This window comes from Tyto alba, unplaced genomic scaffold, assembly GCF_018691265.1.
Source record: "Tyto alba isolate M040663 unplaced genomic scaffold, T.alba_DEE_v4.0 Super-Scaffold_48, whole genome shotgun sequence".
NCBI lineage: Eukaryota > Metazoa > Chordata > Aves > Strigiformes > Tytonidae > Tyto > Tyto alba.
The window spans coordinates 24,180,412-24,198,417 of NW_024881324.1; the positions used below are offsets into that span (position 1 = coordinate 24,180,412).

At 42.2% G+C, this 18,006-nt stretch overlaps 1 protein-coding gene across 3 annotated transcripts in view; it reads right to left on the reverse strand.

The window, feature by feature from the left end:
- FBXL7 (F-box and leucine rich repeat protein 7) overlaps positions 1-18,006 on the reverse strand; it is a 193,625-nt gene that overhangs the window by 7,728 nt on the left and 167,891 nt on the right. For all 3 annotated transcript variants that reach the window (XM_032991998.2, XM_032991999.2, XM_032992000.2), the window contains exon 3: positions 260-871. In XM_032991998.2, the coding sequence (XP_032847889.2) occupies positions 260-871 (612 nt within the window). The remainder of the gene's footprint in view (positions 1-259; positions 872-18,006) is intronic.

Consider the following 18,006-nt stretch of genomic DNA (forward strand, 5'->3'; position numbering starts at 1 on the left):
ATAAAAAGTGCTCGTGCTATTTGAACGGGCCATCTCTGGTAGCTCATCTCCGTTGGAGGGGAGGCCTGGCCACCCAGGGGTGCTGCTGGCATTCGGGGCGCTGAGATTCTAGCGGTGCCTGTCTCCCCAGCACCGCGCTGAGAGACTGGCACTCCTACTTTGAGAGACAACAGGGAAAGGAAAAGTGTGAGGTTGGGGGGCTCGACGAGCATGAGGCTTTTAGAACCGAGGGCACCTGTATTGAAATATTTCCAGTTACCTGACACATCCAGGTGTTCCAGGTTTGGGCACAGTGACACGACATCAAAGACCGCCTCGTTGGAGATGTTGTAACAGCCAGACACCTCCAGCCTCCTCAGTTCTGGACAGCACTGGGCAATGGTGTAGAGTCCCCTGTCCGTGAGCCGCCTGCAGCCACTGACAATCACCGTCTCCAACATGAGACAGACATTGGGTGTGTCCTGACAAAGCCGCCGCGTCAGCACTTTAAGAGCCCTGTCTACATTGATGGTCTCGCCCGTCAGGCGAATCGTCCTCCAAAGGCGGGGGTCCCAGGCGAGGTTGTACCAGCGGCGACACACGCGGGCACAGCGGCACAGCTGGTTGGTGGGCAGGAAGGAGAATATCTGGATCATGGAGTGGTCGGGCAGCCGGTCGATGTTGGCCTGTTCCTTCTGGTGCTTGGACGCCAGCCGGATGAGAGGATGAGTGAGACGAGTTGGAGGCGGCGAGTGGACCATGGCAACAGTTTCCCCCGTGACTGAGGAAGACGATGTCGATGAGCCTCTGCCATTCTGGAAACCGGGCGAGTTTGGTGGAAATATTAATGCTGGGCTGGGAGTGCTGAGCGTCCGCATGCTCAGGTCAGAGTCTGGAAGATAAAACACACGATTTCCGTCAGCGGTGGGTGGATGCAGAGCTCTGCACAGCACGGCAACCAGCTAGCCTGTTTGTTAACGGACCACGATGGGCCTGGGGGTTTTGGGGGGGCTTAAGCAGTCATTTTTACCAGTGAGAGTGAGGAAACACGTATTTAAAAATCTACCTTAGAGTGTACTCTGAAAACACTGTTCACCTTAGTGTTGGGCACATGACAGAGGTGCGCCCCTGGCCGCACTCTCAAAGCCGTGCTAGCAAAGAAGAGGCTGCAGGTCTGAGCCCTGTAATGAAGAGGAGATGACAGTGGAAGCCCAGGGATTTTAATTCTTTATACTCCCAACTAAACACTGCAAGAAATGAGTACATATGAGTCACAGGCTTTTTTGATGGAGAGTGACTGTCCATACCCTTGGCATTACCTAGGCAGCTGTGAGCTGTTGTTAGGAGAAGCATACTGTGGTTTTTCACCTCTCAGCTCCTTCAGAGCTCACAAGGCACACACTGTTTCCTTCCCCTGTCCTGGGCAGATGGGAAGAGCACAACCCCGTACACTTACTTTCATTGTGTCATTAAAGAAGTTAGTTTTTCACTCATGCAAACTGGGACTCAGCCGTTCAACCAAGAGCCCAGCGACTAGTTCTTGAAGGGGGGTTGGCCGTGTCTCTTCACGTGCATGCAGAAAGCGCTCCTTTCCAACGGACTAAAGTGAACTTCAGTTGGATTTGAAGGAACAAGTCCAGAAACGTAAGTGGTGAAGAAACAGCACGCCTGGAAACTTGTTACAGAGCTGTTGCACAACATTTACATGTTCTTTTTGCTAGGGCTAATTGTCACGCTGGAAGCAGTCAACCCAAAAAACTCCACACCAAACAATTTGCTACTTTTTTGCTGTCTTTATTTCACTCTACTGGCAAAAAGCAGTCACAAAAATAAAAGGGCCTCTGCTACTAAGAAAGTTGGGTTTTGCTGTAAGATCATTTCAACTGTTTTCCCTCTGTGCTGACATTGCTGCCTATGAGTCATTTCCACTCCTGCTCCCAGCTCTCCAAGCAGAACAAGTGAAATACTGGAAGACAACTGGGCTATAATTTCGGTAGCCAAGCAAATGCCATGAGCAATACATTTAGAGGCCCTGCAACATCTCAGCCGTATGCAAGCAGTGTATGAGAGGGTGAATCTTGCTGCTGAGCACACTCCTTCCAGTTCCCATGTCTCGGTAACGATCTCAACAGAAATACTTTCTGAGGGAAAGCACCACCCAGAGATTAATATGGGAACCACAATTTAGTGCCCAGTAGAATAACAACTATCACGAATAAAGTAAGAACAGTGCTTTTAGAGAACCAAGCTTTCTTCCGTGTCACATCTTCTGCTGTCACTTCAGGGTTCAGACATTTTAGGGAAGCATGCAAAGCCATCTCCTTAAGTAACACTGACTCTGCAGCTCTGACTGTGACAGCATAGCTATGGGCTAAGCAGAGTAAGCCAGAAATGCATTCAACAAACCTGTCCAAATCTGGATTTAGCAGAGTTTTTAAATTAAGTACATTTTAGAACGAATTTGATCCGTGTATTACACATGAATTCCCCCATGAAGCTTTTTCTTAGCCCAGTGCAGGCATGCTCTGATTTCACTAGCTATGACAGTAGCAACCACATGCCTGAATTTACATAGAGTGTCTGCAAGGGAAAGAGGCACAACTATTTAGCTGAAGAAACCAAGACACAAAGTCCAATAGCTTGCCCAAGATGACCTAGTTCAGTTGCAGAGATATCAAAATCATCATCTTGCACTGTGAAGGAAAAACTTAGACTGCTCAACTCTTTCCCTCTTCTTCTTCTGCGTCTTTTTTTACTTAGACAGAAATTCACTATTTCAGCAAGTGAGAAGAAAAACATTTTCTTAAAGGCGTCTGAGTCTATGCTATGGCTACGTGGACCAACCTAGGAATTTGTGTATTTTTGAGTAAGAACCATACCTTAACACAGAGTGGGTTTTGCAGACACTCTGTTCCCCTTTGAGACTTCCTAATACTCCCCTGGCAGCTATTGCAAATAATTGCATTGAGGAATGTTATTCAGAAAGCATCTGGTATACTCTAGTATTTTAAAAATGAGATTTACAGCTGGAGAGAAAAAAAAAAAAACAAAACACCAGCAGCAGCCAGGCTCCTGCAGACAAGCACTTGACTCCACAGACTACTCAGGCAACAAGTTCCCTAGATTATTTTTTCCAAGGATTTACCATATGTTTGACCTTCCTCACATTACCACCAAACCCAATGACAATGACTGAAGTTAAACATGTGCAGAAAGTATGGCAGACCTGGAGCCTTTACCTTTTGCTATTTTCTTGATATTTGAAGGCAAGGATGCTTCTACTACAAAAGAATACACATTTTTTCATGTGCTGGGTGTATCTCCTGCTACTACATATATTTGATATTGTGAATTCCTCTCTTTTCCTTTTACTTTTTCACTGACCTTGGGCTTTTTGTTTGTTTTTTACACAAACCAGCACAAAAAGTGAAAGCAAAAGTATATAAACAAAACCCACAGAACAAACACTTGTTTCCATACCAGAAAATAGAATGAACTAAAATCAAAAGCAAAAGGTTTCATTTTTTAACATCTGCTATAAACAATTTTTAGTACTGCGGGAATGATTACCTCCCTGTAGGACAGTCTCCCAGCATATGTTGAAAACATACTTTTTTAGTCAGTTATTGTTGAAAACACCTAAAAACTTCTGCAGGGTTACATTCTTCCCTACTCACGTATTAAAAAATCGTCTAATACTCCATGATTCTCCCCTTCTCCCCTGGTGATCAAAGCACCAAGCTGATATGGCTAATCTCCACTCCTTCATCACTCCTGGGCACTGTGTGAATAATCTATACCTTAGGTATTCTGGGTGCATAATGAATTACCAAAATGTGTTTTTTAACTTAGACCTAGAGCTAAAAAAGATTTGACTTTATGCTTCATGGGTATGCTCTGTGTATGCTTCGTGCTCTCTTAATTCTTTCATTATTATAACAGTTCCAGATGTGCATCCTGTATTTCATTAACTTTTAATCCTGCAAGTGCATCATGTGAAACTTGCTCCCTCCACCTTTGGGGCATAGACTTCCAGACAGACACATACACATATATACACACATACCCCGTCCCCCCTGCAAAGTATTTTGGAAAAAGACCATAGTGTTGCCATTATGTTTAAACAAGAAAGTCGAGAGGCTATTACTGGTCTGCTGAGCCTGTAATGCAATATGGTCTCAGACAGGAATTTTGCTGGTAGCTCAGCTGAACTCTGTGCAGAGGTATTCCTGCTTACTGTTCATTGCACACCCCTAAGGGGAAGAGAAAAAAAAAATAGCAGGTGAGTCCAGAAGCTTTCTGCCAGTAGAAACTTGGAAAGCTTTTTGTTAGCATATAAAGCTTCAGCAAAACACTCAGTCTACTGTACATTTTCCAGGCTTTTCAAGTATTGCTGGGAGGGGCTTCCTATCTCACTATCTGAACCACTAAGGGTTTCCTTAAAATTTTGTTCTTCACCATTTATTGAGTGCCAGCTAACAGCCTGAGCCAGCCTGGAGCAGGGCAACTTAATGACAGTGTGACATTAATAAACAAAACCCTGCATTAATAAACACAACCCTGCAAGTGCAAATGAAGTTACTGATTGTAGTTCTCCATACACACCTACACACACATGCCCGATACAAGCACTTATTTTCCTGAAAAAAAAACCCAATTGTTTACAAGTCTGACATGCAGCTTTACATTTTGGTGATCTTGGAAAGTAAAAAAACAAATTACAAAGCAGCCCTGTGCTTCCTTCCCTACAACCTCTTTTGCCCCTTTCTCTCCTTGATTACCACTCTTCTGTGCAAGATGCTTTTTATTAAAGCTTTGCTAGGGCTCTGAAAATTGTTTGTTGATGTAAGAGAAAATTTCCTAACAATCTTTAAAGAAATCTCAAAAGATGCATGCCAGAAACAGAACCATAAAAGCTAACACAGAGGGAGAAAATGCACTAGAGGGAGTTTCCTTATTCCATTAGGAATCTGGTTTATTTCAGAGGATTTTTTTTTTTTTCCCCCCAGATTGTTTCCCAGTTAGTATCTACATCTGGGGGAAAAGAGCCTTTAAATATATATGATTTAAACCACTATCTAGTCTCTGTTCTTTCTGGCATTGACAACAATACGCAGTCTCTGATTTCAGAACCAGAGAGAGAAAACAAAGTTGCATTTTTGTTAGTCCAGCATTGCATGGTACCATGGGACACTTGATGTCCAGACCCCAGCATGGACTTTTTAAGATTGGACCATTTTCCATGCTTCAAACATGACTCCATTGAACCGCACCTTCCACTATGGTATTGCGGGTAAGCCTTTTTTAAAGTGAATCCTATTCCAAGTTCCTCAAGATAAGAAAATTTAAATGAAAATTTTTGGTAAATGTCAATCAAACTTCAGATTCTTATCTGGCAACTAAAAAGGATCCTTCGTGCTGATCTGCAACCACCACCGAGGTTTTTAGCAAAACTAAGGCAAGAATTAAACCAAACTATGTCCAGGCTCTGAAAAGTCAGTAGAGCTGAGAAAAATAAAAAGCAATTGGCATTTTTGTCAAAATTTTAGAGGAAAAATAATGTGTGCAAGAAGCATTTATGCATAGTACAGAAATGTCATTTACTTAGCATCTCTTCAATAACAGCATTGTGTAGATATTACATATTTTACTAAGTGCAATGTGGGTATAGACTTCGCATTTTTACCCCAATAATATCAACTTTGTGCATGTCAAGGAAGTACTCCTTTTACAGAGACTGGGGAAAGTGGGTGCTTAATGGTTGTAGCAGCTACAGTCTGTGGTGCAAAGGGGGACAGAAGCAGCTGACGGGCTTCTACAGGGGGAACACTGGGGGCTGATTCAAGGAGAGACTTATGAATTTGACAGACAGATGTCAGATATGGCCCTGTGCCCTTAGAGGAGATCAGGAAAAGGAGTTGGCCAGGGGAGCAGGTCACAACAGGGCCATTTGCTTTCTAAGGCCCTGGGCATGGATGAGTGATACCAGAAGAAGTGATACCTGCAAAAGAGCATCTTTCACATTGCAAACACCCTCAGGCGTTTCGGGCTAGGTTACCCCATTGACCTGGGCTCCTCCCAGCTCCAACAGGCATGGAGAGCCCGCGACAGAGAAGAGGCAGCTGGAACAAAAGACATTGTGTGAATTTGCATGGGGCTGCAGCGGTCAAGTATGCCAGAGGGAAAGGGTTGCCCTGTGGAGATGCCTACGTGACTCTGAAACCTTTTTGTAATCAAGAATGTACCGAATGAGAAGTGGAGCTGGATGAGCTCTCTCGTTTCTCTCCAAGTACACCAAGTACACTTAAACCATCTCCAGTGTGCATGTCTGCCCTGTTCTTAATTTCCAGGGACAGCTATTACTCAGCCCACTAGGTGCCTGTTCCAGTGTTGTCACTGTATCAAGTTTCTAAGTTTTTCCTCCTACCCAACTCATACAAGAAACTGTTTCTTGCCCCTCTCAGTGATTGTGAAGAACAAGAGGTCTCCGCTGTTTCTGCAAGGATTTCTCACACGCGTTTGCTCAAACTGCAGTCCTTTCGTCCTAGTCACATTACTAATATTCACAGTTTCTCCTAACTTTTCCTTTAAATGTTCTCCGATCTGTGTGTATTCTCTTAAAACACAGTGCTTCAAACCGAGCACTGCACAGCACCACACCTCTCCAGCAGCAGCTGAAGCAGAGTCCTTAGTACCTATATTTCATGGAAATCACATTGCCAGCCTTCCAGATTTCAACAGTCTCAGAAGGATGATGCGTTCAGTATGTGATTCAATGTATTGCCTGGATTTCCATGTGCCATACAGCTGCCTGGCCATTTATTTTCTTCATCCATGTTTATATAATCTATTCATCTTCCCCATACCCGTCTCCTTAGAGTGTGTTATGTTTTCTCTCTCCTTAATCTTCCACTTTTTCAAGAGCATTCTGAGTATTCGAGTAACCTTCTCAAATTGTGCTAATTTTCAGTTTTCCAAATATACTGCAGGTCCAGTGTCATAAGTTCTAACCCATCCCTCTGTATATTGGTAGTCTTGTGCCTCAATTCAATTCAAACAGATGGCTTCTGGAGAGGGATGGAAAATCTTGCAACCGATTAACAAATACCATAAGGTATAGCAAGGCAGATCCCTGAAGGGTTCTTCTTGAAATATCATCACAGCTGACAAATACTCAGTGATAACTATGCAATAAACTATTCCCCTTCAGTGGCCACTTTATGATGATTTCATTTAGTCTGAATTTCACTGGCTTTTTTCCAACACAGACACGCAAACGTCTAAATAAACCTGAGATAGGTTACAGCTACCGTTTGCCTCTCACCAGACAATTTATTCTTACCAACACAGAAAATTGTATTAAAAAGTAAGGTCAAAGGAACAAAAAAACTTTGGCAAAGATGAAAACTTATTTCTTATCCTGTGAGATCTTGTAGGTCATGCAACTCTCTTTTTGAGAGCAATGACCTGCGACAAAGCTCAGTTTTTCAGTGTAAGAATGAGCTGCCTTGGAGCTCATGAAGTAATCACATCCACATGGTCCTGGAAGGAATGGTTCAACAGGACTTAAAATAACCTTTTATAGTTTTTAAAAATCTCCCATAGAATGTAATAAGAAACTGTACCCATTGTACAAGACTAGAGGCATTGTTACAAGACCATGTGGAAGAAGGATATGTTTACTTAAATCTGAAGCCATTTCACAGTAGTTTCTGTGTGACATTTTACACCTTGGATTATACTGGTGTAACTTCCCTGTGATGTCGAGCTCCGGTTTCCTTTAGTCCATAAACTCCTCCGCATATATTTGGAGACCCGATCTTGCATTCTTGGCGTATTCACACTAGATGCTTAAAGTCGAACAGCACTGCAAGTGAAGTAATCATTACAGTTTTATTAAGCAAATAATTTTTCCTTACAATGTATTTGTGAAAATCTGGAACTAATTTCCCCCCTACTGACTTTGTCCCCTGCCACGTGGCAAGAATTAATTTTATCCCCATATTTTTGAACAGAGATAAAAATATGAAGACTGAGGAAAAAAAATATAAAATAGTAATCCACCTATTACATTATGAAGTCAAAACATCTTAATTTTGCCTTCGGTACCACTGATGATACTAGCACCTCAGTTCTGAGAAAAGGGTTTGTCAGTGCATCATTGCTGGGAAATTACATAGAGGTAGATGGGATGGTGCATTTTTTCCATGTTCAGTAATTATCTTACCCCAAAATGAATTCCATACACGTTTAAGTACAAGCTCTTCTTGAAGCCCTTCAGGTCAGATCCTCTCCCAATTCCTTGTAGTATGCCAGGGAGCTCCTCCAGCTGAGCTAGTTTATATCTACCTACAATAGCAAGGGGTGCAGCCCAGAAAGAGGAACTCTGTGGAGCAAACCTGTTACTGCTGAGAACTCAACATCCACAGGCCTGGGAAGTGCCTGTTAGTTTTTGGACAATGTCTAATGTCATCCCCTAACCTGAATGCTCAGTAGGAGTTGCCTTTGGTGTTTTACGTGTCATGCCAGAACATATTTTTTGCTTAGTTTCGCGTGAGAGTAACTGGGTTCATATACTTTGTGGTAGTAACTAAATGTAGGGACTAAGGGGAGAGTCATTTCAAAAGTGAGCTTTGGACCTGAACAAAAATGCTAATGTAGACGAACCCACTGGTCAGTGAAGAACCCCCTGTCCACCTCCTCCAAAGCCTGAGTTGCCACTTCCCAGCCTAACCTGTACCACCTAGAAGAGAGGCATCCTGTGCCCTGCTGGGTTCTCAGGACTGGATTACCTGTGGACTGGACACGTTGCATTTAATTGTCCCCTATTTTCAGAATTACCACACCTATGGGGATCCAGTTCTTTGCTGTTCAATGCATTGCTTTGAAATCTGCAAGTCAATTGTGGTTAAAATGGAAATAAGCATTTACTCCTATACACATCTATATAAAGGTTTAAGACAAATAAGACAAGAAAAAGATAGCAAGTTAGCTTAATTTCAAAGTCATACTAAAGCCTGCCATCCTCTCTCCCCACCTGATAAGCTGATAGAAAGTCTTGATTAACCCAGGAATGCCATCCTGGCAAATAAAAAAACCCTCCCCAATCCATCCAGAGACCAACTTGCTTCAGTGAAACAGGCTTGCAACTAAATTCTTCTCCTTATCTGAGTTACTCTGACATACTCCAAGGTCAAAGTTTTGTCAGGTAAAACACTTTTCTGCCTGACTAGGCAACTTTTGCATTTCTGTGTTCCACTTCTTTATGCAGTGATCTTCGTTTTTCATTTAAAACCCACTTTGTGTAAGTGTAGGTAAAATGAGTGCACATTGCTCAACACTGGCTCCCAAGCTGTATGTACGTGGTCAGAACCAGTCGCTTAGAGTGACACTGAGCTGGGGCAAACGGATCTTACTCTGTCTTTGAATGATATGCTGACATGAAGTTTGTATTGATGCAAATGTATCTTTGCAATTTATATGGAAAACAAGAACAAATACCTAATGGCTCCCAACTTCAAAATGCAGAAATCATCATCTGCTCCAGTCATGTGTAGCTGTTCCACTATTTCACCTCTCAAAAACGGAAGAATTTGCAATAAAAGATGTATCAGTTTGCACTGTTATTGAACATCAAGATAATCTGCTAGACATAAATTTATGGGAGGGAAACATTTTTAAAATCCCTAGTTGTTCATGTGGATCAAAACCAAGAGGACCTGCAGAACCCTGAAATGTAGTTCTGGTAGATGTGTGTTGCTCTAAATGGAAAATAATGCTTGTCTCTGGGGAAAGCTGACAATATAACCACTTTGTTGTGTAATCAAGATGACTTGCATCCAGCTGGTGACAAATTCTACAGCAAATAATTCCCCCAAGAATGACTGTTTCCAGCACATTCACCAAAAGAGAATTATTTGTGTAAAAGAACATTGTTTTTCATAATCAAATACTGACATTTTAAAAGTGCACAACTCTCAGAAATTATTGACTTTCAAATTAAAAGAGGATTCAGGATTTGACCTCCAAAACTGAAGAAATAAATGGTAAGTATTAGGCTAAAGAGAAGGAACTGTAGCAAGAGATTTAAAGCCACAAAGTTGTGCTGCTCTCTTAACACTCAAGTTTAGATGCTAAAGGTTTATTAAATCAATGTAATTTATAATAGTGCAAATATCCTTCCTAAAATAAACTCAGGCTTTGTAAACATAGGCTCTGATGGTAATCTGGAAAGAGATAACCCTCCAAATTATGGGACAGAGCTGTGCACAGCACAAGAAGAGTTCTCTAGATTAAAAATAAAAACAAACACACAAAACCAAATGAGAAGGTAAAGCCAATCCCTACTCAATTTGATTCAGCCCAGCTCCTTCTGGACTGTCCTGTGAGATTCCTCCAAGTGCCCACCTGGTGTCCCGGCTAAGAAGTCATACGTCAAAGCAGATGATGTATCCCACTACTAGCTAAATTATCAGTAAGGGAGTTATAATAAATCAGCAAATAATGCTGCCAATGGAAAGGAGAACACAACCCTCCTCTGCAAAAACTGCTCAGTTAGTCACCATGTCATTGCTCACTCCAGGGTGAACTCAGTGAACTCTTTTCAATCCTGTAGGAGAATTACACTGAGGAGATAAGAGTTGATCGGGCTTTACGAATCAGCAGAAGTGTTTACACCCAGACTAACACTTTTGCAGAACAGGAGGGACTTCATCAAGAGCCTCGCTTGGGTCTGTGGGGTGGACATGGATTACAGAAAACCAGCAGAATTGTGCAAAGCATAACTGAAGGCCGACCTGCAACACCTGCTCCTGATCACCTCAGATCCATTTACACTTCTGTTTCCGAAGTTTATTTTCTTTCCTAGGAATGAGATTCCTCCAAAAGCACCTTCTAGCATCCTGGCAAGCATGCTCTCATTTTGCGGGCAAATACCTTGTTTCTAGGATTGCGTCCCTCCTCCCTTCTGACACGTGGCCAAACTGAGAAAGAAAAGCTGGTCTCCAGAGATTTTTGAAGGAATAGTAGAAAACTTCATTTAGTCCACAGTTTTATGTTTCTTACAAATCCACAGTGTTACCACTATGTTTACAGACAAAGGAGTAAATTCAGCAAAGACCTAGCCAAAGCCAGTTCCCCAACGATTTGCCTTTGGGACCTGGGTGAGAGGAACCTTCTGGAGGGCATTAAAGAAAATAAACGTAGGTCTCCAAAGCAGAACCCCAACACACCAGCGCAATCTAACTTATCCAACACCTCCCCAACGAAGATACATGAACCAAGGATTTTTTATAATAAATATTTCATGCTATAAGAGCCCTGGAGTGACAGTCAGAAGTCCCCTCTTCTGCTACAAACACACACAATATTCATACAACAATTCACTGAGCAAGCACATAGTTCTTATTCAGAACCACGAGGATTAAAATTTTGTCTATGGGAAATTCGAGAGCTAATCTGGGAAAGAGACACGGCCACTGGCAGTTTTCTCCTACTAGAAAACGTAACTGGCTTGGTCCCAAGTGCACTAAGTTACGTGGATTCCTGACCACTGGTGTGAAGCAGTCCCAGGCTGTGTCGAAACAGATGGCACTTACAACTGCAAAAGCAGTGCATTAGCCATCCTCCGAAACCCAGCCCTGCTGTCTGAGGTCCCGCTTGCTGTGTCTGTGACTTGTGATGTGTAACTTGCAGATTGTTATTTATACGCACTAGCATATGGTACTCTGACATTTGAGGAGTATCAGATGTACATCCATGCAAGTAAATCAAGAATTCAGCACTCTGTATTTATGGCAACTTCAGTAACTTCCCAGTCTACGGAAAGCCATGATAAATAATTGCCTCATTGTGCATAAAGTATTAACTGACTGTAATCATTCCTACTAAGTTCATTATGATTTAAATTTACTGAAATGAGATAAACAAAATTATTCACCAATTGTTTTAATGTCGTTTTGATGTCATTAAATCAAAATCAATATGTGGAAAAAGAAAATGTGATGTTTACATCTACACAATTGCTGAAAGAATTATTATTCAAAGCAAGAACTCTGGTATTATATAAATCCTTCAGCATCTTATTTTTCATATTAACCTAAGCTAATTATATTAAACACCATCACTGATTTCTAATTCTATCTGCAATTTCACATTTATCCTCAGTAACACCATCTTATGGTGATATCTTAAGGAGTAGAATTAAAGACAGGACAGCAGCAGCAGCATTTGGAATCAAGAAACATCTGGCATCTTGACAAAAGAAAAAGGCCCTTTTCTTTACAAACCCAAAGAAAAGAGTGAACCTGTTAGGGTGATCTCATCAATACGTATAAATACCTGACTGGAGGGTGTACAGGAGGCAGATCCAGGCTCTTCTCAGTGGTACCCAGTAACAGGACCAGAGGCAGTGGGCACAAATTGAAACACAGGAGGTTCCCTCTGAACATCATCAGAAAACACTTCTTACTATGAGGGTGACTGAGCAGTGGCACAGGTTGCCCAGAGAGGCTGTGGAGTCTCCGACCTTGGAAATATTCAAAAACTGCCTGGACATGGTCCCAGTCAACAGACTCTAGGTGGCCCTCCTTGAGCAAGAGGTTTGGACCAGATCATCTCCAGAGATCCTTACCAGCCTCAACCACTCTGTGATTCTATGAAATAACTCTAATACACTTCCTGCAAAGAGCACATGAAGTTTAAGTCCCACTTTCAAACAGGCACTGTATGAATATTTGCACTATGGTTTCAGGCATCTTCAAATCTGATCTTCCATCTTGCAGAGTTTGTTTTTTTCATTACACCAACTCAAGTTTCACCTCAGCTGGTGCCTGATCCTCCTGTTCAAAAACACCTTTTGTGATTGAGATGATAAATAATCACCCTAATTGTTAAATGTTAAAGCTCCAGCAGGCAAATATTATCAACTGATATCACAGCCATTAGTGAGAACTGGTTTAAGCGATACTTGTTCTGTGGTGTTTGCCCCCACTCCAGAGAATTCCCTGAAGCTCAGCACTGGCTTTTGGTACCTGTAGGAAGGATGGGCACTTTTTAGCCAGAATTAACTCAAAAAGTAGTCTACCTCAAAACTTCCAGTAGTACCCTCATCACATATGACAGATAGCACCAGGTTTACCTGAACGTAAAGCAAAATGGAAAGTCCTGAACCTGGAGAGTAATAACCCTATGTCCCAGCACAGCCTGGGAGCCAATGAGTTGGAAAGCAGCTTGACAGAAAAGGTCCTTGTGGACACCAAGCTGAACATGAACCAGCAATGTGTCCTAACTGTAAAGAAGGCCAAGAGCATCCTAGACAGCATTAGGAGGAATGTTGTCAGTACTGCTGAGGCCACACCTGGAGTGCTGGGTCCAGTTCTGGGCTCCCCAGTATGAGAGAGACATGGACATACTGGAGAGAAATGCCACAGAGATGATCAAGGGGCTGGAATATCTGACAAATGAAAAGAGGCTGAGAGAGTTAGGATTGGTTACCCTGGAGAAGAGAAGACTCAGGGGGATCTTATCGATGTGTATACATGAAGGGAGGGTGTAAAGAAGATGGAGTCAGCTTCTTCTCAGTGGTGTGCAGTGAATGGATAAGAGATGGTAGGTTCAAATTGAAATACAGGAAATTCCTATTTAAGCAAAGTTTTTCATGGTAAGAGTGGTCAAGTATGGGATCAGGTTGCCCAGAGAGGTGTGGAGTGTCCATCCTTGAAGAGATTGTCCTGGGAAACATGTTATATTTGGCCCTGGTTTGAGCCAGAGGACGGACAATCTCCAGAGGTCCCTTCTAAACTCAGCTATTCTGTGATTACCAATTCAGCTGAACTCATCAAGCCTCACCTCTTTGAGGCCTTGCATAGTAGAGCAAACTATGCCCAATTAAAGCAAATCAAGCCCTCATGAATATGTCAAAATAAACGTGTTAATTCAGAAACTCTGACTGAAGAGGTTAAGTAATCTTGACCTGTGTAGCTGAAGATCAAAAAAGATGTGCTAATTTGTACCATTACCTCCAATGTATGTAGACAGAAGACAGGGGTGATGAAAAGGTTACTGTACTTGTACCTAAGAAGGAGCAGTAGCAAAGTTTGAGACTATGAGAAAACATTGTAGTTGAGGGTTAAAAATTATCACACAGTACACAATTAGGTCAAGGCACAGGCTGCTGACAGGGTGAGTTGGGATTGACATCTAGAGCTTCCTAGGAAGCAGTGAGATAAAACTAAACAAAACAAAACATAATAGAGGAATTCATCTCTGAAGAAAATTCTACTTTAAGGTGCTCTTTAGACAAAATAACTCAAGAATTTTCCCAGCCTTTATCATCCGCGAGCCCTGATTTGTCAGCCATCCTTACCTTCCTAAAACAGAGAGGTAAAACTCTTACTGAAAGGATTTGTCAGGGTGCATGAAAAATGAAGGACATAATAACCGTGAATAATCAATGCTTATTTTCATCAACGAAGCTGTGCCACTCTTTTCTGTCAGCTTGGCACAGATACACACTTTGTGCTGAGAAGCAATGCCCGGGGCTACAACTTTTTCAAGGTTGTTTCGGTACACACTTCTACAGATTTTGTACTCCTGATTCACAATATGCAGACCATTCCCCATTTTGGGAGAAAAAAAGGATGAAGTTCACTGCAATGTATGCGATCCACAGAAGCATATTAAACTGTACTCACGTGGGCTGATAAGACTGTTGCACTTCAGTGAAAATTCCTCAAGATGCTTTCTTTTTTTACCTATAATACAATGAGTACGCCGAAGATCCTTGTAACTTCTAACTCCAGTTTGAAAGACCAGCCTCAGTTCTGGGACTCCTGAGCAGCACACTCCATTGCTAGTCTTCCTCCTCAGTGCCTAAAATGTAGCATGTATTCTCCTTCTCTGCAGAGTTGAGACTACAGATTTCTTGGTAGAACGCACTATGTCAAACTTGTGGACAAGGACTCCTTCAGCTACGAAACTGTCACTGAAGTCCTAGTGAATTCACACTCAGACTACATTCAGTTCAACTGACATTTTTCCTTCTAAAACCAACTTCAGAAGTTAGACTGATTGACACAAGGCACAGGTGAAAGTTACACTCAAGCTGCAGAGAGAGAAAAGCGGTGTCCTATTGTTGTACTGCTATTATATTTAAGCAACAAAGCAATGACAAGGTTGTGTTTACAGCATGTCTGATGTAAATTAAAGTACATGTAATGAGCCTTGGGTTCTAGAAAAGTCATTTAACACTGTGCTACAGTTCCACTAGGAACTGAGGTTTCAGGTGGACAAATTATAGTAATGACTTCATCTTCTCCTTAATTGCACAGGACTTCAAGCTAAAGGCTAAGTTGAAAAATAAATTAATAAAAATGTATTTCTAGCATTTTTCAGTATAATTTGGAAACATGGAGTACAGCCAATAAAGAGAGATCACAAAGTCACATCTTAAAACTTCTAATGAGGAGGTAAAAAGAATTTATATTAGGAAAAGTTTTTGAAACCCTCGGTGACTTCACATTTTCCAGCTCACTGGATTTACAAGTGAAGAGACTGATGCTCAGTATCTGGATGCTGAGTACTTCCTGGGATGTGCAGAGTACCAGTGGCTACTGTAAGTTCAGAACAGTCAGCATCAGAACTCCCCTCGCCTCACGCTAAAGCTGAAACACTGCCAGGTTGCTTCATTCTCTCTTTTTGTGGCAGAGACTTTTCTAACATCAGTAATTGCCTGGAAAGTATTCCCCTCATTTCATTACACTGAGCTACACTCCAGTCATGCTGAATTCATGACTATTTATTGTATGTGACATGTATAGTGACATGACACTGCAGTAGTGTCAGCATGAGAAATGCTGAATTAAGAAGTGAGATGAGATTGCAAACACTGGGCCACTAAGCTACTATAACACAGTTATAATGACATTTACTTGTTCCTGCATTTTAGTTCCATTTACAGAACACGAGCCATGTGTAAAGCAGTGGTGATACTGGTATTACGCACAATTCACGAAAATACTTTTGTAGCCCTGAGTGTGATTCAAGAACTAGTACAAAATGTTGAAGTTTTCACTATTTAATATCTTATGCAGTTCGTAAGACATTGAAATCTGTTGCTAATTCCTGATCATCCTGTAGTTTGTGGGAATAGGTGTCTGCATCACAAGGCTTCCCTCTTGTTCACTTTGGATTCACTGTTTTGACCTGGAACTCGGAAGAAAACAGAGGTGACAAATGCATTGCTCCTTCTGAAGCAGGACATTTTCAATGACAGGAGCACATGTGGTATTTTGTGTCTCACAAAGGACTCTGTAGTACTAGAGCACTGAAGTCCTTCCATTTGAATCTCAGGAGTTAAATTCTCTCTAGCAGCATCTCCGTACCACATGAAACGGGTCTTTTGTTCACTACCTGCTGAAATGGGATGCCTGTACATCAACCTGGAGATGCAAAACAAGCTATCAATGATCTGTCTGTCCACTAAGCCCCTCCACACGTGGCTTTTGCAGTATTTGAATTCTGCCTGTGATTTACCTGCATAAAACCTAGCTCGTATTTTACAGAAAGGTGCCTGTTCCCAGGGTCTGCTTTAGCAGAGCACAAGGTTGATGGACAGACTACACAGTTCACATGAAACATTACCACTTATTGAAGAAAAACTCGCCTTGACCATTCTACCTTTTTAAGCAAAACACCTTATAAGGCTTTGAGTTTACTGAAATGAGGTAACAAACACATACTTTGCTGAAGTGAGATTTGATTCCCAAGGCGCTTCTGTTGGCGTAGAAATTTCTATTTCATAAACTCTGGAAGGGGAGAAGCCTATATTCCCAACTGATCTGCTCTGTTATAAAACAGCCAGAAGCTGTTTGAAAACCACACAATAAGAAAAGGCTTCAGAGAGGCACGCAGTGCCTCCACCCATAAAGGCTGATCACAAGGCATGGACATCAGCTTTTCCTTCCTCCGAAACAAAGGTGGGATGCCTGCTTTGGAACTGAGCCACGGTTCCAGCACACCCCAGCCAGTTGGTCACATCTCTTCATTACTTTTTATATCTACAGCATTCACTAGTGATGCGACTGGGTCTTCTTTACTGAGTATAATGAGTTTCATGCAAGTGCAGCCATATCTGGGGAACAATTCATGCAGAATAAACTGGTTTAGCTGAAACTACATCTGGTACACCCCACTCCTTTGGCAAATTGCTCACATTCTTGTAACACAGCAAAGCCTCATCTGCCTGCAGTACATTGCAGCAAGCTCACCAGCCTTTCTGTGAACAGCTATTTGATCCCTGAAGGGAATCTAGATTTTTGTTTACATAAAACCCCCAAAACGTCAAGAAAAAAGCAACCTCATCACACTTGAGCTGCATTTGGCAGCCTTGCTATACAAAAAGGTATAGATGGAGGGTTTGCTTCTACGCCCTGGTCGTGCAGTATGACACTCCTGCTGATATCAAAATGAGATCTAGGAACACGTGATGATGGCAACCTTGGCAAATGGCCTGGGTAACACCACCTTTTAGGATAGGGATGCGAGTGAACCATGTGTGAAAAAAAAAATGCATAAAACCAGAGAATGCTTCCCAAAACTGATCGTGTTAAAAGGGAAGAAAATCGTCACCCTCCACCCAGTAAGCTCAAAGAGGAAGAAAATCATCAGCCACATAGACCAGCTTCTCAGAGGCCACGAGGTGCCTGCTTTTGGGCAGGTTTCTGCAGGCAGAGACCCACACCTCATGGGGTGCGTGTGAGCTCGTGGGTGCTGCCTCACCAGCTACAAGGGGCAGCACGGGGCCCCACCACTTGAGAGCACCCACATTTCCTGTAGGACATGGGCACAGCCACAGATGGGGCAGTGGGGGACTGTAACCCACACGTGCTGGTAGAACGTGTGTACCTGTGAAAGAGAGACTGGAACTTCTGAGGATGAGTTCAAGTTGTTTATCTATACGTGTTTATTAACATTTATTCAGCGTTCTGTGTTGTGATTTGTGTGTGACGTTGCTGGTACCAATCCCAA